General features: G+C 52.8%; 10 protein-coding genes across 10 annotated transcripts; 4 read left to right on the top strand and 6 right to left on the bottom strand.

The window, feature by feature from the left end:
• Positions 1–66: 66 nt before the first annotated feature.
• Positions 67–1,674, top strand: J4E87_006430 (uncharacterized protein; the record flags this gene model as incomplete). The annotated part of the gene is made up of 1 exon (XM_049378035.1): positions 67–1,674. One exon carries the CDS (start codon positions 67–69, stop codon positions 1,672–1,674), a length of 1,608 nt encoding a protein of 535 aa, XP_049232227.1.
• A 152-nt stretch (positions 1,675–1,826) lies between these two features.
• On the bottom strand, positions 1,827–4,694 carry J4E87_006429 (uncharacterized protein; the record flags this gene model as incomplete). The annotated part of the gene is made up of 2 exons (XM_049378034.1): positions 1,827–4,628; positions 4,686–4,694. The coding sequence occupies 2 exons, from the start codon at positions 4,692–4,694 to the stop codon at positions 1,827–1,829; spliced, it is 2,811 nt and encodes a 936-aa protein (XP_049232226.1).
• A 713-nt stretch (positions 4,695–5,407) lies between these two features.
• On the top strand, positions 5,408–5,960 carry J4E87_006428 (uncharacterized protein; the record flags this gene model as incomplete). Its single annotated transcript, XM_049378033.1, has 2 exons — positions 5,408–5,460; positions 5,519–5,960. 2 exons carry the CDS (start codon positions 5,408–5,410, stop codon positions 5,958–5,960), a joined length of 495 nt encoding a protein of 164 aa, XP_049232225.1.
• A 772-nt stretch (positions 5,961–6,732) lies between these two features.
• On the bottom strand, positions 6,733–7,362 carry J4E87_006427 (uncharacterized protein; the record flags this gene model as incomplete). The annotated part of the gene is made up of 1 exon (XM_049378032.1): positions 6,733–7,362. One exon carries the CDS (start codon positions 7,360–7,362, stop codon positions 6,733–6,735), a length of 630 nt encoding a protein of 209 aa, XP_049232224.1.
• Positions 7,363–8,115: 753 nt separating this feature from the next.
• Positions 8,116–8,730, bottom strand: J4E87_006426 (uncharacterized protein; the record flags this gene model as incomplete). The annotated part of the gene is made up of 1 exon (XM_049378031.1): positions 8,116–8,730. The coding sequence occupies one exon, from the start codon at positions 8,728–8,730 to the stop codon at positions 8,116–8,118; it is 615 nt and encodes a 204-aa protein (XP_049232223.1).
• Positions 8,731–9,431: 701 nt separating this feature from the next.
• J4E87_006425 (uncharacterized protein) lies at positions 9,432–10,174 on the top strand (the record flags this gene model as incomplete). The annotated part of the gene is made up of 2 exons (XM_049378030.1): positions 9,432–9,548; positions 9,599–10,174. The coding sequence occupies 2 exons, from the start codon at positions 9,432–9,434 to the stop codon at positions 10,172–10,174; spliced, it is 693 nt and encodes a 230-aa protein (XP_049232222.1).
• A 417-nt stretch (positions 10,175–10,591) lies between these two features.
• Positions 10,592–12,743, bottom strand: J4E87_006424 (uncharacterized protein; the record flags this gene model as incomplete). The annotated part of the gene is made up of 3 exons (XM_049378029.1): positions 10,592–10,624; positions 10,675–12,467; positions 12,521–12,743. 3 exons carry the CDS (start codon positions 12,741–12,743, stop codon positions 10,592–10,594), a joined length of 2,049 nt encoding a protein of 682 aa, XP_049232221.1.
• A 2,354-nt stretch (positions 12,744–15,097) lies between these two features.
• J4E87_006423 (uncharacterized protein) lies at positions 15,098–17,026 on the bottom strand (the record flags this gene model as incomplete). Its single annotated transcript, XM_049378028.1, has 8 exons — positions 15,098–15,123; positions 15,177–15,477; positions 15,533–15,724; positions 15,776–15,812; positions 15,976–16,079; positions 16,129–16,308; positions 16,373–16,517; positions 16,581–17,026. Coding segments are annotated over 8 exons (1,431 nt in total), but the record flags the coding sequence as incomplete, so codon positions are not given.
• Positions 17,027–21,993: 4,967 nt separating this feature from the next.
• Positions 21,994–22,899, bottom strand: J4E87_006422 (uncharacterized protein; the record flags this gene model as incomplete). The annotated part of the gene is made up of 4 exons (XM_049378027.1): positions 21,994–22,127; positions 22,178–22,596; positions 22,643–22,827; positions 22,876–22,899. 4 exons carry the CDS (start codon positions 22,897–22,899, stop codon positions 21,994–21,996), a joined length of 762 nt encoding a protein of 253 aa, XP_049232219.1.
• Positions 22,900–23,160: 261 nt separating this feature from the next.
• On the top strand, positions 23,161–24,926 carry J4E87_006421 (uncharacterized protein; the record flags this gene model as incomplete). Its single annotated transcript, XM_049378026.1, has 2 exons — positions 23,161–23,239; positions 23,287–24,926. 2 exons carry the CDS (start codon positions 23,161–23,163, stop codon positions 24,924–24,926), a joined length of 1,719 nt encoding a protein of 572 aa, XP_049232218.1.
• Positions 24,927–27,128: the final 2,202 nt, after the last annotated feature.

Below are 27,128 nucleotides of genomic sequence, written 5' to 3'. Positions count from 1 at the left end.
ATACCGGCCCCCCCCCCCCCCCCCCCGCGAATGTCGTGCTACACTACGGGCTCGTAGAACGCAAAAATGTTCTCCGCCGCCTCTTCGTTGATATCCTTGTTATTAGCATACTTTGTCTATATAACAACTTACAGAGTCTTCTTCCACCCGTTACGCAACGTTCCTGGTCCCTTCTTCGCACGCTTCAGTAAACTATGGCTCGTATGGCACGTCCGAAAAGGACAATCACACGTCCACTTCCCCAAGCTACACGCGCATTATGGACCGATTGTGCACATAGCACCCGACCAAGTCCTAGTGTGTGACGAAAACGCCATCAAAACCGTCTATGGAGCAGCGACGTCGTTCACGAAAGGAGATTGGTACCGCATAGCTGGCGCACCTGACAAGGGCCGGAAACCTGCTGAGGACATTCTCGATCTGCTGACGGAAACGAACATGGAGAAGTATCGCAGGCAAAGAAGAGCCATTGGGCCGGCCTATAGCATTGCGGGGTTAGAAAAGCATGAGGGATTACTTGATGCCTACATCGATCAGTTCGTTGGCAGGCTGAAAGAGTTTGGAGGAAAAGAGGTAGATCTTGCGGAATGGACTCATATATTCGCCTTGGAGTCTATGAGCCAGTTCACTCTTGGCAAGAGACCAGGATACACGGAGAAGGGCAGTGACGAAGGGAATGGAGATGCCAGCGATGCGTTATGGCAATGCTTCACTGTGATTGGCATCTTCCCAGGGTTCGTAAAGCTGATGCATGCGATTCCCAAAGTCGGCATGTTGCTGGTCCTACCCGCGTCGCTACTTTTGGGTGTCAGACTACCGAAGGTTTGGCCCGTCTTCAGCTTCTCTGCTCCGACCATCATGCAGAGGCTGAAAGCACTGGAAAGCACGAGAGATGTTAAGTTCCCTGGTGACCGTCCAGGTCTCTTCCATGACCAAGGGACAGATACGGAGACTATGGAGCAACACGTGGATGGCATTGAAGAGACGGATATGCTTGCTACTTTGATGCGCCTCCATCATGACAAAGAAGCGCGTTTCCCTCCTTCCTGGGTTCTTTCAATCGCACTTACCAACTTCGGTGCCGGACACGACACACTCATGTTTACACTCTCCTCGGTCATCTACCATACGTACAAATCGCCAGCCATTCTCGCCCGCCTACGCAAGGATATGGAAAGTCAAGGCATCTCAAAGAATACCAAATATTCCGAAATGATCAAGAAGGTACCATTGTTCCTCGCCATTATGAAAGAAAGCATGAGGATCTGGCCTACGCTCGGATGGTACATCCCTCACCTCGTGCCCGCTTCCGGGGCTACACTATGCGATACCTACCTTCCGCCTGGTACTACAGTCGGGACTAATCTCTGGGCTTCACACTTTGATCATGAGGTCTTTGCAAATCCAAATAAGTTTGAACCAGATAGATGGCTTCCTGGTGGTAGCGAGGACAAAATGAAGGAGATTGGCAGAATGGACAGTATGTGGATGGGATTCGGGGGTGGAGGTAGAAGCTGCCCTGGACAGCATCTCGCGAGGTTCTTCGTTGTCAAGACATTGGCTCGTTTGGTTATGGAATGCGATTTTGAGGTGACGGGAGAGCCGGAGATTGGCGGTTGGTTTCAGTGCACGATGAAGGGCGTTGGCATGATTGTCAAAGAGAATAAGATGTGATGATAGCAGTTTTATTGGCGGCTACTTCAAACTGGCGGACAAGCGGATGGGTCATCCAGAATTAGGGTCGAGGGCCTTGCAATGCCGTAAAGCAAGGAGTACACAATAGGAAGAAAGAAACAAAAATAGGAACCATGAGGCAATGTAGTCGTCTAACCTCGATTCTTCCCAACAACATCCTCAGCCAGATGCCACACCCGAGCGAGCACATCCTCCGCCACCTTGCTTTCTAGCCAAGAGCGCGCCTTTTGAACAACCAATTCCCAAGTCTCCTCCTCATCTTGCATCTTCTTCTCCAGAAACAGGACAACGATCGCAGTAGCTAGAAGCTGCTCGGAGTCTGGCTCGTTGATTTGAGCGTTAGATGACCTAGCGGCGTCGCGGTCGAGCTTCATCTCATCAAACGGAAGCTTATCGATGGCTTCCCATGACCCTCCAAAGGACTGCCGTGCGATGAGGCGCTGGAGGAGGGTGCCGGTCTCTTCCTGTACTTTCTGCCTTTGTGGTGGAGAGAAGGAGGGACCCATGGCCGACCGACTCGACCGTTTCGACGAACCAAACCGACCCCTTGATTCTGATACTTGCGCGGGAGATAACGTGCGCAGCGCTGGCGGTTGGCCAGGATGAGCCATGGGTGCTGCACTGGCTTTCTCGAAACATCCAAAGCCCATGTCTTCGTCTGAGCCGGCGTCATCCATTAGTGTAGTGCCAGCAGGTATCTTTCTAGCTCGGAAGTGCCCGCCTTGTCCGCCTCCGCCGCCTCGCCCGCCTCGCCCGCCGCCAGTACGGCCAAAGGGACCGCCGCCGTAGCCTCCACGGAACGTAGCGAAGGACCCAGACCTCGCCGACGCGGATGCAGGTCCACTGCCAAATCGTGTATCGCCACCATACGAAGTGGTAACCGGTGATCTGCATGCTTGGCTATATTCTAGGACCTCCCAGTCATCGTCATCCGCTAGATCACTCCGTTTGATTGTCGATTCCAGAGCTTTTTGGCGTTTCTCGGCGATTTCGGTCTCGTTGGACTCTACGGCTACAAATGAACAGTACTTGCCGCCGACCTGAAACTCCACTCCAAGACGAACAGCCTCGCGTCTCTGAAGCAACAGATACTGAGAGCTATAGTTTTTCCTGAGCAGGACGTCAGTATCTCCAACGGTAGCCTCGGATAGCCATCCATGACCCTCTTCGAGCTCCTGTGTTGCTCTACGGGCAGCAAGCTGATGAATCATCTCGTCGGCCTCTTTGCGCGCTTCGACCGGAATTTCGAGCTCCAACGGGCCTTGGGGTGAGGTGCCCTTGAGAACAACACTCTTTGGTTGCAAATGTGATGACTCTGGAGACATGAGGAGATAGACACAGGTGCGATTGAACGGGAAGAGCGCTGGTATCTCGTGAGGTGTCTGCAAAAGCGTGGGGCGCTTTAGCTCCGGTAGACCCGCGAAGATGTCCTTCGACTCGCCGTCCTTTGGATGCTCTTCCACCACGTCCGTATTATAGAGCGAGATGGGCTTCGCGTCGGCGTCTTGGGCTTTCGTTTGCTCCTCGTCGTTATCGTTATCCAGGTGAAGGTTAATACGAAGGTTGTCGGCCACAGACTCGACGCTATCATCTTCGTATTTGACTTCGAGACGGTAGTCCTGGATATGAGGGGTGAGTGCACCCTTCAGCATACGAACAATCTTGCTGTCAAGCTTTTCGTTATCTGCAACCATCTGAGCGAAGCCTCTTCCGGCTCTCGCGACGCCTTCAATGAGCGCACTAGACACACCTCCACCTATACCGATGGGGAAAACACGGACGTTGCCATTCTTCGTGTTCTTGGAGATGTAATCGAACAGCTGGTCTTGAGCCCAAATGTCGCCATCGGTAAGTAGCATGAGCTCGGTAGGAAGTTCGGTGTTACGAGCTTCGAAACAGGCCTTGACCGCATAGAGTGTCTCAGTCCCGCCAAAATCGGCCCCGAACGCTTCTACATGTCGAATAGCCTCCTCGAGTGTATCTTGGCCATACAACTGACTCTGTTTCCAAAGAAACGAGTGGCTGCTGCCGAATGAGCAGATGTTGAACATGCAGCCGATAGGGATCGACTTCAGGAAGACTTTGAGTGCCGACACCAGCGTGGGGATCTGATCACCCATGCTACCCGATCGATCCGCGATGAATATGATCTCGGGCTTTTGCGACTTGAGATTGAACTTTGGTACTAGCGTGGTCATCAATGCTCGCTGGTTGGGGAGCGTCGGGTGTGTCTCTAGGATCGCCTGAGGTACGCCGACGTCTTTTGCAACCACCTGTAAAACGAAGTCTTTGTCTAGGCCTGTGGTACCTAGGGAAAGCGTTGCTGAACCTTGCGAGAGCAAGGCGTCCTCATCGATGGTACTTGTTGAGAGCGACCCAAGCGTCACTTCGATGGGATGTGATGGCGAGATGACCTTCTTGATAGGAATACCGTCTGCCATCTTGACATCCACGGTAATGGAGATGCCCTTCGAATCAATCTCGGCTGATGTCTCTTGGAGCTTTCCGGGATAGGATCCATAACGGGGCGAGATGGAAGCAGGTATGGTAAGACGAATTCCATCGACTTCGGCATCGTGCTTGAGCTCTTGGATGTATTTGATGGACACATACACAGATGCGCCTCCTGGAATGTTGCTGATAGCAGTTGAGAAGACATCCGCCGCCTCATCTAGTTGTTCAAGCAGCGCTGCGGCCTCGCCTCTCTCCTTGGCCTTTTCGTAGGTCTTCTTGGCTTCGTTCTTCTCCTTGACTAGGCCGTAGATAGTACGCTCGCCGATCTGGCAGAAGAACTCGACAACGCTGACGCCATCGAACAGCGGAAAGGCATATCGGATCTCATCCAATGACTCGTTGGTCCGGTTCACGAAGGTCTGCATCAAGGTTGTGCGGGCGGCCGTGGAGATAATCGTCGTGTGGGCGTCGCCCTTGATCTGGGGGAGGTATGTTCGCTCCCGCGTTCCGGGATGGGAGATGTAACAACCGCACACGTGGCGCATCATTGCTGTTCTTGTTCTTGGTTTGATGAGTTGAAAGGTAAATTTGTTGGGGTATCTCAAGAAACAGCGCGCACGCTCCTGATATACTTGACCGGTCGGCTGCTGCCTGTTACAACCTTGGGTGGGGAAGTTCCTACCGCTGAAGTATGATAGGTCTCCAATGGTCGTGCCAAACTTCGAGCTCATGAGTCACAAACTGCGGGGGTCGTACCGTCGAAAGAGTCCGGATTATGGTGTTGAGAGCCCCGTAACTCGTTTGAAGCTGTTCCCATTGACGAGCCCTTCTCTTTTGGTAAGTACGTTACAGATAGTTCTTGTTTTGTTCGACCATTCGATATTTTCAAAGCTCGCAGAATGCGTCGCATCCCACAACCTGACAGCTACATGCCGCGTAACATCGTTGAGTTGTTAGTTTGTGCTGCGTTGTAGCCTCCACGGCTACCTGAACTAGGTAGTCAGGCATCCTAGATTCTGGGGGCGGCCCGGCGCAACCCTCAAGCAACGCGAGAGATGGCTGGAACAATGACTACTACATAGCGCGCGAAGATGAACACGGCCGCATTTTGTGATGTCGCGCGTGTAGATTGACGGAGGAGAAAGACGCCGAAGTGTCGCGTCGCCCGATTTCTCAGACACCAACTGTGTCATGACGTCAGGCATCATCGCACACTTTTGAAACCTCGCGTCTGGCCGCAATGATATATACGTCGCTCATGAATTTCCTGGTGATATCCTTCCAGCAACAATACCTCGCCAGCATAAACACGTAAGATGGAAATCCCTGGGTACGACGCGCTGGTGTATTACGCCACACCACCCAACAGCTACATCGGCACCACCATCTTCCTCTCCTACATCGTCGCAGCACTTTACGCGACCATTAAGATCAGCTACTCGCTCTACTCTCAGTACTCGGCCATATTCAACACTTCTAGCCCGTCAAAAAATGAGAAGCTCAATGCAGCAAAAGCGGCGCGAGCGCGCCACATCAAGATCTACGCGTTCCTCGCTTCGATCAGCTTCGCGATGTTGTCCTACCACATGCTCATGTTCCTGATCACGCACTATCTGGAATGGAGCGGAGATAAAAGCCGGAGCTTTAGTAATGTCAGTGCCGATCAGGTGAAGAGATGGATGCTGGAGTCGACTTTATTCCAAGATTTCGCGCAGGATCTGGTTAAAGATGCGCCGAACGCGGTGTGGACGCAGGCCGCGATTCTGGCGACGTGGTTTTGGAAAATCTATATGGCGCAGAAGGGTAAGTGATGTTTGATACACACGCGTGAGAGGGTATTAACGTATATATAGCGAGAACGCGCAGATACGACACGTCGATGGTGCGCACGTACATCTTGCTCGGCCAGATCCTACCCATTTCCTTTACAGTCTCGCTATTCCTGATCCAACTCCATCTTTCTTCACCGGATATTGCAGTCGCAACAGGAGCACCCAAACCCGATGTCACGACCAAACGTCGCAAGCCGATAGCAACGTTGCAAATCCCGAACATTCTTCTCAACGCCGCTCTACTCGCACTTCCAGCCCTACGATCCAACTCAGTCTTCAGCGGTCTACTTCTTGTTACTCGCGCCGTGTTGTTGCTTCCTCACTTTTCGGCTATGAGCTTGAGGGATGCAGATGTTGTTAAATGTATCACCGTGTCTGGTGGATTTGCGGTTGCAAATGCGGCGATGATGAGGAAGGACCTCACTCCTGGCAGCGTCGTGGGAGCATTAGTAAATGGCGGATACGCAGTGAAAGCTCTGGGATGGGATGCAGTATTGGGTCTAATAGTGTATGTTGTGTTGGGGTGGGGCGGAGGGGTCTGAATACACGACCGGTTGCCTTAAAGCTATTGATCAAGTGCCGCATTCATGCTAAAGAAATACCTGATATAGGCAAAGCCCTACACAGGTTTGTAGACTACATCAAGATTTAAAACATGCAAAGTAGGTGAGCTGAAGCTGATGTAGGCTCTACGGTGTTCAATTCCTTCCTACTTTGACGCGGAAAGGTGAATCATAGGTTCCCTGCTGCATTATGCGGTGCCATGTTCAACTTTGCTTGGCGCATCGTTACCCCTTCCTTTCCTGTACCAACCCACTCTCGCACCTTCTGATGCCAAATGCTGAACCAATGGTGCTGTAGCTTCCTCCAGAAGCGGGAGAACGTCATCGTATATGAAGTGGACGATGAATCCCACCTTCATTCCCTTGAGGTGTTTGAGATGACGAAGGTACCACAAGGGTTCAAGCTGCTTGGCGTATTGAGCTTGAGTCTTGGTGCCACAGTCGAATTTAAGCTCGATTTGGATGCGGCGTATATGCTCCTTCGGGTCGCAACTAGTGATGAGGACGTCGTAGTTCAGTGTAGACTTGAGCTCGTGCATCACTGCCACCCGAAGCAGTTTGGTGCGGTATAAAGTCTCTGCTAACTCGATTCGGTAGGTCTCGTCGACGTGTTCGTACACTGCGAAATGTGGAATCTCAACGCCTTTGATGGTAAATCTCCTGATACCGAGTTGCGTGGGGTTGCTGGTAAACTCTGCAAGATTCCAGGCCGTGGGATTATCGACCATGAGCACCTGATGCTGACGGTTGCTATCACGGCTCTCGAGGATGTACGTGTAGATGATATCGCGGAGTTCCCGAGGTAACTGGTGCACCATCTTCGAGGTGAGCTCCGAGCACCAGCCTGGGCTGGCGTCGTCACATACAAGTCTCAAGAACCTGTTGTATGTTAGTTCTCTTCCTTATGGATGTATTGACTTGTATCTTACGACTGGTAGTGGACTCCTTTTGGGTACATTCGACGTTCCACATCGTTGCGCGACTCGGTGGCTGGCATCTTTGCTTCTGGAGCTTTTGTACTAGTTCACGTCGTTAGGTCCAAATTCATGATGATACCAGCCGCTACAGTTTCTCCAAAACGGAGAAAATGTATGCATGACTGGGATCATCATCGGCGTTGCGCCGTGGAGTCGATATGCTGAGCATACATTTTGTGCTTGTCGAGTAGAAGTGTTCTGCTTGTTTAGTAGGCTCAATCTCCTTCGTCACGGCAATTGTCAGTAGTCAGAGGTTCTGGTTTGCGGCAAAGGTGGACAAAAGCTCAACGACCGTTTGTGTGACAAAAGTCGTCAAGGGGGGTCAGTGCGTACCGAGCTGGCAGCTGTTTGCATCGTCTAGGCAACTAAGTCTCGAGTCACGTGTCTCTTCCGCGACAACTGTCCAGAGCGATTCGGAGGAGGAGAGTGGGTGCCGTTTGTTGAGCACCATATAGAGCGGTCAACGTAATGGCTCAGACCGCCTTGTTGAGACGGAGTACTGCGCGACATATGTTTAACCACTTGAGGTAACTCTGCTCTTGGATAACAGACATTGCACGTATAGAGCGCTCCAATTCGTTACAATACTTCCTATCATGCGAGCAGTGACTTGAAAGCCTCGCTAATAGCCTTGAAGCCGTCAGGTTGTGACAGCGCCCAGTCACGCACCTTGTCAACACCCTCCAGATCCGACCACATATGATCACGCGAAGTAGTCCCATTCAGCACCACAACTCCCTGATCCATGACGAGGGCGTAAAGCGCGACTGGCAGACCGACATCTGCCGCCTGAGCCAACGCAGCGACCGGCTCGGATCTTATAAGAGAAGGATTGCCGGTTAGAGTCCAGAACGACTGATACGTAATGTTGTGTTCACGGCAAAACGCGCGTAACGGTACATCATACCGCGTCTGAGGGTAGAAGCGATTCTGAACGACCGACGGCTTTATTGTGGCGTTCTCGTGGATGGCTTGGAGAATTGGGAGTGTGACGTTCGAGATACCGAGGGATCGAATCTTGTCGGGCACATACGATTCCAGTAGCTTCCAGGCTTGTAGTGTTTGGTCAATAGTAGGAAGAGGAGAGTGCAGAAGTAGACAGTCAATGTATGAGGCATTTTCTGAGTCGTCATATCGCAGATTCTTCAGCGATGATGCGACGGATGTGTGTATTTGGGTGTCCAATGGTGACTCAGGATCGTAGGGCATGTTATTCAGATCTTGGCCGGCAGGCGTGGTATACTTTGTTTGTAACTGTGACGCATAAGCATCAACTACAATCGGTCTCCGTTGAACCTACATATAGCTGTTTGCGTTCAATTGTACCCTCAGCAAACGCCTCACGAAGCGCTTCACCGACCAAAGGTTCCTGGTAATGCCGTGGTTGTGCAGCTGTGTCGACGCGACGAAAGCCCTGGGCTAGAGCTTCCTTGACTAGCCTCTTTTTTGATCTTTCTTCCAAGCAGTACCGTAGATGAACGCATGCTTATCATCGTAAAGACGTGATGGTTCTTGGTTCGTCGAAGCAGATGCCATATTGCGCGTGGTCGACGATGGATGTATACGGCAGGGCTTCACGTAAGACGCGGAGAAAGGAGCAGTAAATTTACAAACAGATGATGGAGTCAGACGTCTGGAACTCATATCGCAAGCCCAACAAAAGATAGATGTGGTTAGCTCATACATCCACATCGGAAGTGACGATGCAAGGTACCACGACGCTGACTAAGCCAACGGTGACGCTTGCTATCTGACATGAGCCCCACCAATGTTCCGATCGGACCTCCATCATCCCGACCAGAAAGTGCTCGAAGTACCACGCTCAACACTCCCTCTCTTCCATATACTCACTTCCTGACCTCTATACTCCAATTCCAACCTAGATCGAACTTACAAATACAACAAACACCATGGTCCGACCAGACAAACCCCGCGACCCCATCGCCGGCCCCGAAACACCACAACCGCCCTTCCCCATAAAGCTCCGAGGTCCCGTAGTAAAAGGCTTCGGACGCGGAAGCAAAGAAGTACAAAGCCCGCAACCCTCCCAAACATCACCCCAAGCTAACGTCACCAGCTAGGCATCCCCACCGCCAACATCCCGCTCTCCGGCCTAAGCATAGGCGGCCACGACGAACTCGAATCCGGCATCTACTACGGCTGGTGCACCCTCGACACAACCACAATTGCCCAGTCCACAACCGCCTCCAGCGTCCCCAGCGCCACAGACGATACATCCGTCCCCTCCCAATCCTCATCCCACGCCGTCCTCGACCTCGAATACTCCTCAGAAACGCCCACGCCCTCCACAATCTACCCCACCGTCCTCTCCATCGGCTACAACCCGTACTACAAGAACAGCCAGCGCAGTATCGAAATCCACATCTTACACAGCTTCGAGAAGGACTTTTATGGCGCGCAGCTTAGTCTGATGATATTGGGGTTTATACGGCCGGAGTATGATTATGTGAGTAAGGAGGCGTTGGTGGAGGATATTAGGGAGGATATAAGGGTTGCGCAGAGGAGTTTGGCGAGGGAGGGGTATGAGGTTTGGAAGAGGGATGAGTGGTTGAAGGGTGGGGAGGATGTCAAGGTGAATTGGAATCAGGAGGGGCAGAAGGATGGGGTGGGGATTGCGCAGATGATTAATTAGGTGGTGATGGAGGGGGATGGAGAGAGGAGAAGGTCTCACGACGCGCATAACGAGGGATGTCATGAATGAACGGAACATTATTATCATATTGTTGTTCTAGCCGTGGGAAGCATTGGTATCGCGCCTTTGGTGGCAGCTCGTCTACTCCGTTTACGCCCTAATGTACGCCCTCGAACACCTGGAACAAATAACAAGAAGTAGCATACCAAGCACTACCTTCCATGATGCGCACGTCTCGTGAGACGACTCTGGTATCCATGCATATGCGCCAATATTCCAAGCAAACCAAAAACCATAAAAGCACTTTTTACTGCCGCCATGACATGATCGTAGAAACTCGAAGTCCATCATCCGTATTCAGGCAATCAGTCGTTGGGAATGCAACAAGAGCTGCGTTTTTGTTCATACTTATCCCACTCACTGTAGGCCTTTGTCAAGAACAGGCATGACCTAAACCTCATTAGCGCTTGACTCATCCATAACTTCAAGGTCCAACTTACACTCATACAAACAAGCACAGGCATATCAAACATATCGCGCTTGATATGCCACCAGATCATGCAATCAACCATACCATTCTTCGCGCCGAGCCGTTGCATGGCACTCTCGCCCTCCACCTTGACAAGCGGATCGACCTTGACATCAGCACCGGCATTCGCATTCTTCATTTCCTGGATGCGATCCATGTCTGCCTTGGTCTGGTATCTGAGCATGTTGACGCGTTGAGAAGCGTAGCCGTGGGGGTCCTGGTAGCACAGTTCGGAGAAGTGCTGGAGGAACTCGAGGGCGGATTTGGGATCCATGAGCTCGATGATGTTGACGCTTGGTGTGGTCTCGGAGTCTTGCGCGGTGAGATTGGGTGTGGTGTTTTGGGTTGAGCCCGTGTCGCTTTCGCTTGTGTCGCGGTTCGTGCCCGTGTTGACGTTGAGATTCGGCTCGTGGCCGAGGAGAACTTGATCTTTCCAGCCCGTGAGAATGGTAAACTCCTTGTTGATACCGACAATCTCGCCTGAGCGACGACAGATTAAGAATGGTGTACCGACTTCCGCAAAGTGATCTTGCAGTGTCATGACCTGACGCTGGAGACCCATTTCTTGATGGATCAAGTCGTCTCTGTTCAGCTCCTCCCGCACTTGTAGCAATACAGGTCGGTAGTTTTGAAGATACTGTTGTGCCTTAGCCACCCAAGGCCTTGAGTAGTTCTTGTCGATCAGCTGATAAAGCCTGTGATAGCCCTTGACGTAATCGTATGGCTTGGTAACCCCTTGGTATATGCTCTTGGTGTCCCGTTGTCGCTTGCGCACGCCATTAGAGTGTATCGGCTGGAGTGCCGTGGTCGAAGGTCTGTTTTCATGTTGTGATCGACTAACAGCTGGCGAACGCTGCGCATGCGTTCGGTTTGTGTTGGCGAAAAACGCTGCGGTCGCCAGTGGGTTGTCACCCTCGAAGGTAGACGCATCCGTAGAGGCTGGACTTGCTGTATGGCTAGCAGGCCCTTGGCCGATGACGAATGCGTGAGGACCGCTGAGGCTGTCGTTTCGAAGACTATGGTGATCGTGGCCAGCGGTGTTTGGCGTGTGAACGTGCATGCTTCCTTGCCGCGAATGAGCGTCTTGCCATTCGCCTGCTGGGAGTCCGTTCGCATTGTATGCCATAGCGGTTGCCGCGTTGTTCTGGTCCGCGTAAGTTGAGGGCATCTGTGCATTGTACATGTTCACAGCGCCGTTCATGTTCATCATTGCGTTATCGTGAGGTGTGTCCACTGCGCCTGATGACATATGACCAAGCATCCCAAATTCCAGCGCTCCGTAGTGGTTTCCGAAATTGAGGCTCGAGATGTCGAAATTGAACAATGCGGGGTCACTCGGGTCGAACAAAGGTCCAAACTGCTGCAATTGGCCCTGCTGATTTTGAGACATGGGGTTTGGTGCGTTTTGTACTGGGCCGTGGTGTGTCTGGTTGAACGGAGGTGATATTGGCGACTGCTGATTGCTGAAGGCGTGACCGTCTTGAGCCACAGGCATTTGTCCTGGTATCGAATTGGGCGGGTAGAATGCCGCTGGCTGGGCTTGATTGTACATGTTGCTCTGTGGAGAGACCGAGACCGGTTGTGTGTCGTGACTCGGTATCGGTGTTGGGCGGTTGCCGTTCATGTACGGGTAGTGGCCGCCCACGCCAGGCATGAGCGCTCCATCTGGCGCATCGTGGAGATACTTGGCCTTTTTGCGCACGCCGTCCATGCAATGATCTTGGAGACCGCGCTTGATGCAGCGATTGCATGGTCTCTCGTCGCCTAGAAGGTGTCAGTCCCGCCATTGAATGCAATGACTCACAATCAATACTCACCACATGTTAAATGGGCTCGCTGGCAGGCAAAGCACGCTCTCCGCGCCTTCTTCCTCCGCGGTCTTAGAGGGTCCTTTGCATTGGGCTTTCCATTGGTAGGCTTTTGGCTGGAGTCGCCGTCGCCAGACTGGCGGTCTGTAGTCTGTTCAGCAGCCATGTCGTCGTCCAAGTCGCTCCTGTACTCGGGCGAAGGAGAGGCATCTTGGGCGTCTGGGGTGGTCATGATATCCCCTCTACTGGCGCAGGCACTCGGCCAAGCACGGACGGTCGCTGCGGTGGACGGAGGCGCTGGGGAGAGAGCCTAGTGCTGCGTGTAGCCGTCAATGGTGATCTTGGGGTGTTCCCAGCAAAACGGTTCAGCCAATGTGTCTGGGGTGCACGGCTTGAGGCGTTCCAGCTGCGTGTTTTAGAGTGCGATCACGCGTGCGCTGGCTGCTTGAACGGGCGCTGCCGTGGCACTCTGACAGGTCCAATGACGAGCTATGCAGGGGGCCCAGAGAGTGAAGGGCTCTCAATCCGGCGGACAGGTATGGGACAGTGCTATTGTGGTACGGGGCCGGGGTCCATGTAATCGAGGGAGCATTCCAGGAGCACACAGAACCATGTTTGATAGCGAGATGCTACCGAGACGCGCTGCCCATGCTGCTGGGAGTCGAGTGTGGTTCTACAAGCGGTGCCGGGGTTCGTTCAGTGAGCCCGCGGGAGGTGAGAGCAGCAGCGTGGCAGTCACGGGTGCGGCGTCGCGTCGAGCGCGGAAGGCGCGACACGATAGGGCAGTGGGGTGATACAGCGCGTGCAGTCACGGTCAGCGCTGGGGCAGGTGCGATGGGCGATAGCGATGTCGATGGCGATGGGCGATGGGAGATGATCGTCTGGGGAGGCCGGCTACGAGTCGCGACGGAGCGCGCGGTCGAGGCGATGGAGGCGCTGCTGGGCTTGACGAGCGGCCAGGGCACTTGCAGCGCTGTGTGCAGTTGAGAGTGGGCTCGCGGCGTCGGGCGCTGGTCGTGTGCGGTATATTGGAGCTCGCTGCAAGATGCGCGCAGATGCGATTCCCCGCAATTGGCTGTTCGAGGTTTGCTGGAAGGTGCAGCCCACGCAGCTGCCTCGGTCCCTGTCGACCGGTAAGCCGCTTGCTTGGCCGGCCGCTAGCCCGCAGTCACGCACTTCTGCTTCACTATTTGACGTCGCTAGCCCTTCAGCCACTCTGGGGCTGCTGTCTGCCACATGATCGTCGTCAATACATAGGTGGATCGCGGTCAGTCCATCTTTGCAGATTGGGCACCCTGCTGCAGACGGCCCTGCCCAGTCACTCGCAATTCCCACCGCGACACCTCATGCCACACAGCGCATCCCCAAAAAGCAAGCAGCCGGCATGCCCAAAGTGCCTCAAACTCGGCTATGAGGCATGCATGCAGTGTGGGATGCGAGGCCTTGGCGTTGGTCCTGACTGGCGTATCCCCAGCCTATGGGCGCGCTCGTATCACCAACTATCATCACTCGCTACGCTTCGCGAGCGCTGTGTGCCCTCACTGTCTCCCTCACCGTGTCTCTGGCCTGCCGACCACGTTTCCTCGCACGCCGGTGCACCGCCCCCGGCAACGGTACCATCCGCAGCCGCTTTCGTCTCTTGTGCATCCGTTGTCCCTCGAGCTGGCGTGGCCGCCCTCGTGGCGCTCATGTTCCGTCGCACAAGGGCCCGGCCATCCTGCTTCATGTGGTCTCACGTGTGGGCGCAAATTCCTTGATTCAATAAAATTCTTTCGCATCAAACTGCCGTGTCACTCGCTATTATTAGTCCTCTTCCAGTCAAGTCTGCCACATGCCCTCGCGTCGCTTCCATGCCCACTATGCTGATGCATATCGACTGCCTCCCCTGAGCCGCTTGCCATATCGAAAGAACAAGATTGGAAATCTGCAACAATATACGTTAGTGGTTCCCACGACCATTCTCTTGGGTCTCTTACGGTGCCATGGCCAGCGCAAGGAACGCAAGTAGAGTAGTTGCCCACTGGTAGCCGAGATCTTTTCCAAATCAGTGACCGCTCTTTCATCATGGTGTGCCGTCCTAGGGACTTACTGTTGTACATCTGAACACCAAATAGTCTATGTCGTTAATTAGTAATGAAGTCTGCCCCAACGTTGGTGCTAGCTTACGGGAAAGCCGCAGCAAAGTACGACCGCGCGAAGCTGTTGGCCGCGAGAGCCGATGCAGCGTAGACAGGGTACTGTTCGGCGAGGTCACTATCTCTGTACCCAAGAGCCTGGTCCGACTTCGGTGCGTGGTGGGACTTACAGCTTCCACCAAGAATGTAAAGACCCCTGAATAGACCCAGATGACACTACGTCACGGAATACGATCAGTGAGCTGTTCATCGACGACACCTGAAGCGTCTGAAAGAAGAAAACCTACCCAAGGCCAAATACTGCTGAAAAGATAATTGGGACTGCAGTGTCATGGTCAGTTATTATTGCGACTGGACAATATGCACGATGATGTCGTACCTATCCAGTGAACCTGCGGAAGCCGGGATGTTAGCCATGGAATCTTCCATGCCAGTAGAATTCTAAACTTACTGAGGAGTATGTCGTCCACCCAAACCCTGCATACGTGTGATTAGAAGCTTGTTCGAGGCGAGGCCATGCAGCGGCTTACCAAAGAGTGCGATAGGGACGACCCAGGCCCCAACAATAGTCGAAGGGAGCCGAAACTCAGGTTCCGAACCTCCGGGCTCGCCTCCTTGCTCCTCGCGTTGCCGCACGAGCCTGCCGTATATCCTTCTCCAGAGAGGGTCCGTGGAGACACCCGCGAGCATGCCGACCAACAGGCCCAAGAATGCAAGTCCAACCTGCGAGATGCTGAAGCCATGGTTGTTGCCGAATACGAGAGGAAATGCGCCAAAGAAGAGGTACAGGATACCCAACAAGATTGCCGACAAGATGCAAAGACTCAAGCACTAGATCACAACAGTCAGTCCACCAATCACGGCCTCACTAAGCGCGGAGACCCACCATAGGCTCGAAGAAAAGAAGTTGAAACGGGCGGATGCATGACCACAGCACGGTTTTGGCGATAGATCTGTCCATCTTCTCAATGGGCGCTATCCACTCTGGGTTGCCGGTTTCTTTTCGCAGTCGAATCGCCTTTCGACGGAGCAAAACGGGGTGGTACGTCTCAGGCACGAAAAGAACGATTAGGCAAAGCTGCGAGGCTAGCATTAGTTCTGGTACACATGGTGTGCAGCACAACCTTACCTGAACTCCAGACCAGATGATGAGAACATAGAAACACCTGATTGCGTGTCAACACAAATCGCCGATTTCTCCGCAAGAGCTGATCGACGGCACGCTCGATACGAGTATCAGGGGTAGATGCTGCCAGCTCGGCCAACGCCATCGCAGCTGCAGGTGCAGTGTCGCAAGGTGGGGATAGTGGGCCTGGAATAAGCACTTACCATCTCCATGTAGTATTTTCCACGATGAAGCCTCCTATCAGAGGGCCAACCTCTGGCCCAACAAACGGGCTGGCTGTGTAGACCATCATAGGCGCAGACAGCTCCTACACTTACGTCAGATATAGACGGCTAGCGAGCATCGAATGTACTGACGTGTTTCCCGAACATGTCACCAACAGTCCCTCCAGCAACACTGAGGAAGGCTGAGCCAGCTAGGCCGTCCAAGAAGCGCGCAACCAACATCGTCTGGATGTTCTGTGCCACGGCGCATGGTATCATCCAGATGAGGAAGAATGTGAACGAGCAGATATAGATTGGCCTTCGACCGTAGAACTGGACCATGTTAGTCGATCACGGGTACGGCGAAGTGCCGTTAAATCCCGGCAGCTGTACGCACCTCCGAGAGTGGACTTAGAATCATCGGTCCTGCGCCGAGTCCCGCAACAAACATAGATAGACCAAGCGTGCACACTAGGCGCGAGGCCCCAAACTCAGGCTCCAGCTGACTATACGTCGACGTATATAGCGATGAGGTGCATGTCCTACATTTAGCAATCGTTAGTTTGTGCGCGTGCAACGGTTCGTATATGGAGTTGATGACGTACACGCATAGTGAACTACTGGCGCATATCAACACGATGAGCCATCTTCGTAGTTTGCCCATGCTCCGTGGATTCTCTGGGTCGGCGTCACCATCCCAGGTCACAAGGTACGGTTGCTCTGTTACAAGTCCGGGTCGGGAGTTGCTGGGGCCTTTGGCATTGGCTTCTGCGTCGAGGCATGTGTAGCCATCTCCTCCAGCTCTCGAGTGATGCGATCTGACTGTCTTCAGACTCCTTCCGTCTTGCGAACGTCTGCTCTGGCTGCATCCTCTTTCAGCTATTGCGTCATTCTGCTCCTTCGTTGGGGATTGCGTAGCTCCGCCGTGTCCAACATCTTTCTCTTCGTCGATGTCGGCAGCAGATACTCCTCTCTTCTCGTACTCGCTTGACGCGCTGTCTTCATGTTGTTCGCGTGCTGAGCCAAAGCTCGCTCTTTCCTTCGACTCCATTCTGATGAGTCTCGCCGTCGCTACGGGTGTTGGAATGAAACGCAAGGTCCGACGAGTACCAAAATCACCAACGGCACGCCAATCTTTCAGAAACTGCTCCACTCTAGAAACGACTAGTTGCCGCTCGGATATAACTCGCTAAGGTTCTCAAGAATCCCTGAAGACAAACCCTGGTTATGCGACGCGATGCAGGTCCAACAGGCGAAGGAATGAGGTGGAAAAACCGCGGCACGAAGGGATACTGTATACTAGAAGCAGACATCGCGCTTCTACTAAGCTTTCAAACCGCGCCGCGGCGATCGGCCCAAAGGCTCTGGAGCCACTCGTGCGCAGAGTGGGGTGGCGTCTTTCTGCCATAACGGCGCCAGTCTGTCTAGATTGCTGGGGTGCGTATGTGCGTCATCCGGCTAAGACATCTGCTAGGGTTCTGACATGAACATGTTGATCAGCATGCTGGTATGTAATGCGGATTTAACGCGCGAGTGCCGACGATGAGTCCCATGGCCTGGAGATACAACACCGTCGTCTTTCGTGAGCGGCCTTCCGACGGTACTTCCGACAGTGCTTCCGACGATGCGATTCATGTCTTCGCCCTTGAATTGCCGCGATCGGCGCAAGACCAGCCGATGCAAAAGACTAGCGGGCCGTAATTAGCAAAACCATCCGTTCGGAAAAGCATTTGCCCTGGTCCCTGGAAACTGCTATGTGGTCACGTCTTTCGACCTCACGTTGCCCATTTCAAACATTCGCGGAAGGTAACATACCGTATCTCCGTGTTGCATTCTGTTGCAGCCATCGATCGTGTTGGGGTTGTTGTGCAACTAGCTCGCAAGGGCGCACCTGCCCACCACGATTGCCACTAACTCCAATCCCCGAGACCACGAGGCATCTCGTTCTGGCTTTCAAAGCAGAACGCAACATATACGCTTTGTAACATTTTATCTGCTTATCTAGGTGTGGTGTTTTCAGTGTAGAGATGACATCAGATGTAAGCTTCTGACATACATATTCGGAATGCCGCAATAACGGCACCACGTGGGAAATGCACTAGGGGAGATGACGGGCGTTGGCAAGGAAAAAGAAAACATGAAGCCCTTCTTCCAGACGTTTCTAGGTAGCGCCTCGAGCGCGCAAATAATACCCGAGTACGCCGCCGATGGAATGGCTGATGTATGTCTCTCTGTATTTGTCGTGGATGCCGATGTGGTGGGAAAGGCGTTGCGCATTCGATACATGTGTAGTAGTCCGCCTCATTGATATCATGTAAGCCATCGAAGCTTGATCACTGATTCAATGCGCCCCATAGTGGCTCTTCTCATCAATCGGTCTCAGTACAGAATAGGTCTGCATTGAATGGAAAGCTGGAGATGACGAGTTGAGCGATGCGGCGGTGATGATTTGCTCGGGTTATTCGAATAGGAACTATGCGAATTAAAACTACATCCATACGTCATACTCATGATACACTGTCTCAAGGCTGGAGTTTTGAAGGGGATCTCGCGGTTTCTAGCTATACTTAAGAGGTTCAATGCTCGCAGCCCATGAGCTGGTTGTACATCCATGACATCAAGCAGATAGAGCAGTGTCTATTCATGCAAGTCTTGTTAGACGTTTCTCCTCATTATATTTCCTACTAACATGCATAACGTGCATTGAGTTTACCGACCGTGATTGTGATCATTCTTGTTCGATAGAATACTTGGTGCTCGTTCGAGTGATGCGCAGTCGAAATGTACACAGCGATGCACAATAGAAGACACTCCACAGCATGTAATCATACAAGCATAGTGTTAGCTAGACGATATCTCCAAAACGTTGCCTTCCACAAGAATGCGTGAAATCTAGAATGCGAATCATAGCTGGCAACTCATGCCTTTCCAAGCCATGCATCGTGACAATCAAACTCCACGATGCTGCCCTATTCCTGCCATACGACCATACTCCCCCTTCCCCATACCCCGAATCATGCCTTCATCGTGAACCACTCCTGCCACAAACCCTCAGTACCTTCTTCCCCAACGCGTGCCACTTGCCATCCGAACAGCCACCATGCCTCCCAAACGAGCAGCCGCCCTCAGTGCCATAGCAAGCGCATCTGAACACTGGCAAGAAGCCCGCCGTCTCATGGCCCCCTACAAAACCCCGTCCTCGCCCCCAACACCACCTTTTCTCCTTCATCCCACTTGCATTCGTTTTCGCCCTTTCCTTTCCTTTCCTTGCACAGTGCACCACGGTGACATGCTAACATGAGGGCTACTGAGGGTTATTGAGGGCTACTGAGGGATACCACCCGCTCCTTGGCCTTCGGGGTCCTTGGACCTTCGGGTACTCGGGCTTTCGGGGCCTGAAATAGGATATCTCCGCTACGATGCTCTTCCATAGCATACGTGGTCATCTGGGTCGGGAAGATCAAACAGCCCTTTGCCAGCGTGAGCCCAGAGTGTCTTCGGATGCATTGACGGTGTCTCTTCACTGTGTGACTCTGCTTGGGCAACATTTCTTGCATGTTTCAGATTAGTGCGAGAGCGCGAAATGGCAACTTTCTTCCTCCTCTTTGTGATGTTGTGATATGGTGACGTGAATACAACCCCTTGCCTTTGCCTTTGCCTTTGCCTTTGCCTTTGCCTTTGCCTTTGCCTTTGCATTTGCCTTTGCCTTTGCCTTTGCCTTTGCTGCTGATTCGGGGTCTGCAGATGTTGTGTGTTCGTGACTGACGATTCTGTTGGTTGGTTTATCGCTCCTGAAGGCAACGATGACGCATGCGGTACGTATGGCCGCCGCCGCCAAGGCGACCTCGGGATGCAACAAGAAGGTGAGCATAATGAATATGGATTGGATGCTAAGATTTCGGCTCGTAATCAGTCTTCAACAATGAGTATGACATAGCCCATTGGGACTGCGCAGTATGTAGATGTAAATGCTGTATATGGCGGACCATTTGACTGGGTCGTCGCTTGCGCCATCGCAATACCAATTGAAGGAGTGGATTGCAACCATGATAGAGTACCACGGTCCATATTACAAATACGATGCATTTGAGCGTTCATACCATGGTCGTACCGCCCCACACCCAGCGTTCAGGAATATAAAAAGCCCTTGCATCCCCGCCTTCACCTTTTCTCCATGCGCAAAACTGTTTTCCTATCAAATGGAGATATCCTATCATTCGATAGCAGAGTGTCGAAAGTCTCTTCCTGGGCACCTCTGTCAAACCCCCATATGCCTGAGCAGCCACAGCCACCAAGAAACACACTACTCAAAGCCCCTTTCTTACTTGGTTAGAATGCGTGGTTCTGGATAAGTGTCCTTGATGGACTCGAACTCAACAGGCCGACAGTTCATCGGAGGCGGTGATGATAACGACAGATGGACAGGAATATCTCTAAGGAGGGAATCCACACGTCCGAAACTGAAAATATCTGAGCCTCAAAACTAAAATGGTTGGGAAGTTGGGAGAGTGATGGGCGGGTGGGGTTCCATGGTGGGAGCGGCGAAGCTGGGGATGGGTGGGATTTGGGTTGCGGGTTGCTGCATACATGCTGTTGAATGTTGATAAATTAATATGGTATAATACAATGTATACCTGAACCTTAAAAAAGTTTTTTGAATAATGTTCCTGCAGAGTGCGATACGAAATGTAGTAGTCACTCACAAGAAGTGGCATAGCAAGGAAAACAGTTCATTTGATCCAATCTCGTTATGACCACCGCGTCCAGCGCGTATATCCTAGTAATAAGGACCCGGAGTAGGTTCCCAGTAATGGCTATCTAAACATTCTTCATGACCGCACGCCTCGTAGCCATGTGTCATGATCCGATTGAAGGTGCCGCGGCGCTGGAAGCAGTGTCTGCACAGCGCGTTCCTCTTCCAGTCGTCGCCATGGGGGTTCTTGTATATGGAGATGTCGTGCCGGAGTTCGTCGCTCGTGTCCATCAAGTGTAGTGGTCTTAGGTAGCTGGGGGTCTCAGGGGGTTCAGGGGACCCTGACGTATACCTTCGCGTGTCGTGTCGTTCAGGTGTTCCTGACCGAGGTATTGTAGGCGCCAGGGTTCGTTTTGGTGAGTCGCTCCGCAGCTTTTTGGTCTGATGTTGTCGCCGGGATGTCTCTTGGCTTCTCCCTCGCTTGCGTGCTTCGCAATGTCAGCGCCTGGGTATGGTCAAAAATTTGGATGTACGTACGACACGTGACCCAGGAACTCTGATCTGAAGGCACAGTTGAGTCCGTCAGCGCTGAGCTCGGAACCGTCGTCTCAGTTGAAGCTGAAGTCACTGCCGAAGTCGGAGGCTCAGCAGGTGAAGGCATGGACGATATATCAGAGTCGCAGAAGAGAAGTGGCGACTTGGAGGGGTCGATATCCTCCCCAGTGGCATCTGGCTGAGTTATGAAGCGCGAAAGTGGGATCTGTAGGCTCCTGAGTGTTGGTCGGGGCGGTCGGGGCGTATTCTTTGTAGGGCCATCTTGTGACCTGATTTCGTCGAGGAGCAGGCGTAGGAAGGATGTCGACGGCGCGGCACCGCTTGGGGACTTGGAGGTGGGCCGTAGGATGGGTGTAGGCATCTTGATGCTCACAGATTGTGATAGGCGATGCAGCTGGTAATGGAGCTAATGGTAGCGCAATAAGATTGGGACGGGACTGGATGATGTGAGGTGAGGGAGATGCATGGCGGAGGAATTGAAGTTCTTGAGTTGATGTCGTGCGTGGGGAAGGTGTCAAGGAAACAACAGAAGAGGCAGCTACGATGCCGTCACATGCGACTGCCCCGTACAGCGCTGGAGGCTTCCATTGGATGCACGTGTCAGCGAGAGAGAAACTACGTCGGGTCTAGACAGCAAACGGGTCATGATGAAGTGAGATTCGCTACGAGATGCCACATAGCTCTCACCTGATATGGTATACTACAAGCCTCGTCTATCATGCAGAGGCCGTTCCGTTGCGCCTGTTCATATCGTGCATTGGTCGTGTTGCTCATGTCTCGGACATCTCAGTGTCCTCAGCCTTGGCCAGGCCGTGCTCCTTTAGCAGAGCATCGATCTCGTCCGCTCCCCACAGGTGGTGGTAGATCTTGCCCTCCTTTGTCCTTCCTACTGTCGCAAATTCAACTATGCATTGTTAGTACTCTCCCGGAATAGTAGTGAGATGATGAACGTACTCTTCTCGCTGCTCAGCTTAGTCGAGTCCATGGTCTTGCTGAGCACCTTGACTGCAAGCCCGCACGCTTCCTTCAGATCGCACTCCTCCTTGTAGTCCTGCTTCAACAAGCTCTGCGCAGAGGCGTTGTTCGCGCCGACACTGGTCGCCTTCCAGCCGCCGTAGTTGCCACTGGGGTTACTCTGGTAGAGCTGGAACTGGCGCTGGGGGTCCCATCCTGCGTAGATGAATGACACACCGAACGGTCGGAGACCTCCGTGCTGCGTGTAACCCTGCTTGAGATCGCATAAGCGGCGGACAAGCTGCTCGCAGGGAATGTCTTCGTTGTAGGTGAGGAGGTAGCGTTGGGCGTTTTGGCGGGCGTAGTTGATGAGGATGTTGGCGTCGGCGGTCATTCCTGCTACAGCGCAGATCATGTTACTGAAGGACATTAGTCATGGTGTGAAGATGTTGACGGTCCACGCACTCGTTCAAGATGTACAGCTTCTCGGCCGATGTGTCTTGTTCCAACAACTTGCTGGTGACCTTCCTCTCTGCGGCGAGCACGATGCCATCCTGGGCCAAGATGCCTAGCGCGGTTCCGGCGTGCGAGATGGCTTCGAGGGCATATTCGACTTGGTAGAGGCGACCTTCGGGGGAGAAGATGGTCGTCTACGCACTGTTAGCAGTGTCCTGGCCGTGGTTGCGGGTATATCGTACCCTGGAGTCGTATCTCCGTGACATGATGGCGGTCTACTCTGGCGGTCTGGGTGGTATTGGGGGTGTAGACAGCAGTGGGCGAGGGAGAAGGCGGCGGGGAAGTCGGGGCGTGGGCTGGTGTTGATGGAAGCTCCAGGCACAAGCTCCTACGCAGCGCGTCGGCGATTCAGGCTGCTTGGCGCCGACCACTTTTTGGAGCGCGCGCTGCAACACCAACTTTCCCATCCCCAAGTCTTTTCGCAAGACTTGAATAGCTTCAATTCCTAGATGCAACACGACACACCCATGTCGGATATACCAGTGCGACCGCCTGCACCAGCTGCACCGCTTCCTCCAGGCTGGACAGAGCACAAGGCGCCCTCAGGTAGCTATAGCTCCTACTTGCGTCATATGCCTCCGCTAACATTACAGGCCACTCGTACTACTACAATGCCGAATTAAATAAGTCGACGTATACGCGACCCGTTGCAGAGATCCCGCAATACCATAATCCAACGCCGCCACCTGCACCCGCACCCTACCACGCGCCTTCGAATTACGGCCTTGGCCACGATAGTCAGACAGCGCAAACTGCCTCTCATCCTCAGCCTTCAATCAACGACTTCATCTTCGCGAGCGCGCCGAAGCAATTCCCCAAACATGGCGGGGCGCATCAACAAGCAAGAGGTGGGCATCGTGAAGGGATGCGCGGAGGGCAGAACAGCTTCAACGACCGAAGAAGAGACCGCGATGATCGGCCAAAGCATCGCCAGGACATACCAAACTGCGCGCCTTGGGTTCTGGTCAAGACAAAGTTCGGACGACGTTTTGTGTGGAACAAGGATACGAATGAAAGTTTCTGGAAGTTCCCGCCAAACGTCATGACTGCCGTCGTCGAGTTCGACAGGAAGGAGCGCGAAAGGAAGGAACGCAGGGAACGGGGCGAGCCAAGCGACGTGGAAGAGGAGAACGATGCTATGGCTGAGATTGAGGCGGAGCTTGCAGAAGCGGAAGAGGAGGTGGAAATAGTCGAAGTGGACGGTGAGGAGGGTATGGAGAACGATGAGGAGTATGAAGAGGTGGAAGTCACGGACGATGAGGGCGAGGCGTCAGGGCATGCACAGAAACGACAGCGCACCGAAGAGCCATCTGGAGACCCACAACCCGAGGAAGATGACGATCTTGCATGGCAACTGGCACAAATGGAGGAGATGGAGATGGACCAGGGCTACGACGATCAATTCGACGAGGAGGAGCCTGCTTTGTCCGAAGAAGACTGCAAAGCGCTGTTCAAGGAGCTCCTCGAAGACACGAAAGTCAGCCCATTCGCACCCTGGGACAAGATTATAGAGGACGGTGTGTTATTTGACGACGACCGATACAAGGCTCTACCGAACATGGCAGCGCGTAAAGAATGCTTCAACGAATGGTCGCGTGACAAAGCCCAGTTTCTCAAGGAAGAGAAAGCCCGGCAAGCGAAACGAGACCCACGGATACCGTACTTGGCCTTCCTCGACAAATATGCAACACCGAAGCTCTACTGGCCAGAGTTTCGCCGGAAATACAAGAAAGAATCTGAGCTCAAGGATACCAAGCTCCCAGACAAAGACAAGGAGAAATTATACCGCGACCACATCAAGCGTCTGGCCATGCGATCATCCGACCTGAAATCCGATCTGTCTGCACTCTTACGTGCTCAGCCTCTCGCTCTGCTCAACCGCTCCACAACCATCGATACCCTACCCTCCGCCGTACTAAGCGATCTCTGCTACATATCCCTCCCACCATCAACGCGCGAAGGCCTCATCAACACATACATCTCCACGCTGCCACCCGCACCTGAAGGCGTCGTCTACTCCGCCGAAGAAGAAGCAGAACGCGCGAAGAAGTGGGCCGAGCGCGAACGGCGCGAGAAAGCGCTTGCAGACCGTGAGAGGCGTGTTCGTGAGGAGAAGAGAAAGCAAGAGCGCGATCTAGCCTATGGGAAAGGCAGGTTACGCGAGGAAGAAGCGGAGATTGAGCGAGCGATGAATGTAGGGAAGGAGGGCTTGAAGAGTTATCTGAAAGAGTAGATACCCATGCACGTAATACATACGCTGAGATCCAACTTACATTGATGTTATTCAGATAAGACTTGCCTATCGGGGTTTCTCATAGCTTGGTTCTGCAGTACTGTACCACTGGTACGCCTTATAATCCCCCTCTTCATCATACGTCCCTGTAAGTCTCATCCCCACATGCTCACCCACGCCCACGCACATCGCCCAGCGCCTATAAATAACCCCCACCTCTCCTCCCCTTCTCTTCTCTTCCCCAGCTACTCTTCCCATCACCCCAGACCCAACATACAACTCGTAAGAGATGTATGCAACTGATAATCGGACTCTTCCTAGCCCTTGTCCCTCCTACAAGAGTAGTCCCGGAAAGCGTTCAATGCGACATAACCCCTACTGGTGGTTTAGTCGTCTTCAATACTTGACGGGATATGAAAGAATCTGGTGGAGCACGCTTCTGTCGAGGTTACTTCATCAGATTCTTCGGTCTGGGCGTGAGCGAGGCGGTGATGAAAAGGACAATGAACAAATCATCCTGATCAGTTACTGATTCAGAGTAGGTAACGGTTGTTCTATGTATATTTCTGAGCCTCAGGTTGGAGTTAGGGGTGATGTCGGTGCTGGTGGTGGCACGATGGTTGTTTGATCGTTAGTATGTTTGTAGTTCAATGGAAGACTTGCAAAATTGTCCGAGAAAGTTATTTGGATGTTCGCTTTTGAGTTTCAAGATACACTATCACTCAGTACTTTCGCTTTTCTATGAGAGCGTGTCACTTGGGACTGGCGACGTTAATCCCGTCATTCTATTCATCAGAAATGTCGGTCTTGGTGTCGGGGCTGAGTGGAGTGAGTGGGGACGGCAGAGATCGGGTGAGATGAGATGAGACGAGATGCAGGTGGGACCTGAGTGGAGGTTGCATGTATCCACGGCGATACTTTGTCTTGGCCTAAGCTCGTGTTTACGACATGTATCTCGCTTTCGTGAGTTAGTCTTAGTGTTCTCGTTCTCGCGTTCTACGGCATCACTGCTTACCGCGATGGGAAGGTTATCTTGAATCCTATCGATCACAGCCTCTCGTTCTGTTTCTCATTCTCATTCGGAGTCACAGTTCCAATCAAAGTTCTCGCTTTCGGATCGTTCCCACGTCTCCACCGTCCTCATACCCAAACCTTCCTTGGCGATATCAACCCAACATCCAAGATCGCTCGATCGCCGGAGGGGACAATAACTCTCTATCACTAATCTCGTCTTCCCAATTGCCCAACTCTAGTAATTTCACGCTCACCCATCGATTCCGGCATCGGATTCGCATCCTTCGCCGTGGGATAACCCCTGTATTCACCGACACGTTACCTCCAAGAAAAATAAGTAATCATCCGAAATCCCACGCCATAGCCTCATTCTCCATACCTTAACCTACTGTGCCTACCCTCTAAACCTCCCCAAATAAGTAATCCATCGATCACAGCACCGCATTCGCATTCCCTTCCGCCAAAAACCCTATCTTCGTATCCGGAGTCGAGATAAAGGAAGGAGTAGCGTACCAGTGCGTTGGTTTGTTCGCGAGTCTCGTGTGGTAGGAGCGGGTATCTTACAAGGAACCGTGCCCAGGCTCGCTTTCGCTTTGGCTCCCGATTACTGATTACATGAGGACTACGCTAAGGGAAGGTGCCGCGCAACATCGGTGTGTGCGGTTGTTCGCGGTCGGTGGTTTTGCTTTAGCTGCGTTGTTTCTTGTGCGAAATGACTGCATGCGGTAGTTTTTGGAAGAGTGTTGATGATAGTCTCGCGTTCGCGTTGGGGGGTTCTGCTCGAGCAGTGCGTATGAGGGTGCTAGTGGGTGTAGTGTAGGTTGGAATAACGGCTCATGACGATGACGCGAGGGCCTTGAATCTCGGTCTCGTTCTTATTCTCTTTCTCATTCTGTTTCTGTCATGTGCTGGGAGTCTAACTCGGTTCATCGTATTGCTCTCGACCCTTGCGCAGATGATGAGGCCTTCCCTAGACATCTCCAAGAAGATGGAGACGTGGAGACGTGGATACGTGGATACTTGGATCCGCAGGCACTCGAGCTGAGCGCTCCAGAGTCGAGCGGCGTCGAAGGAGTCTAGATGCAATATTGATCTTCCGCTATTCGCGTCTTGATCCGCTTCCCTGCATGCGAAGTGCAAAGTACGATGCGTAAACTGTATGGTGCTGCGTTGGCATCGCACATGTCA

This window comes from Alternaria ethzedia (assembly GCF_023757985.1).
Source record: "Alternaria ethzedia strain BMP 0044 chromosome Unknown scaffold_15, whole genome shotgun sequence".
Classification (NCBI taxonomy): domain Eukaryota; kingdom Fungi; phylum Ascomycota; class Dothideomycetes; order Pleosporales; family Pleosporaceae; genus Alternaria; species Alternaria ethzedia.
Note: the sequence above shows the minus strand (reverse complement) of the source record. Positions and strands in the feature narration are given on the sequence as shown.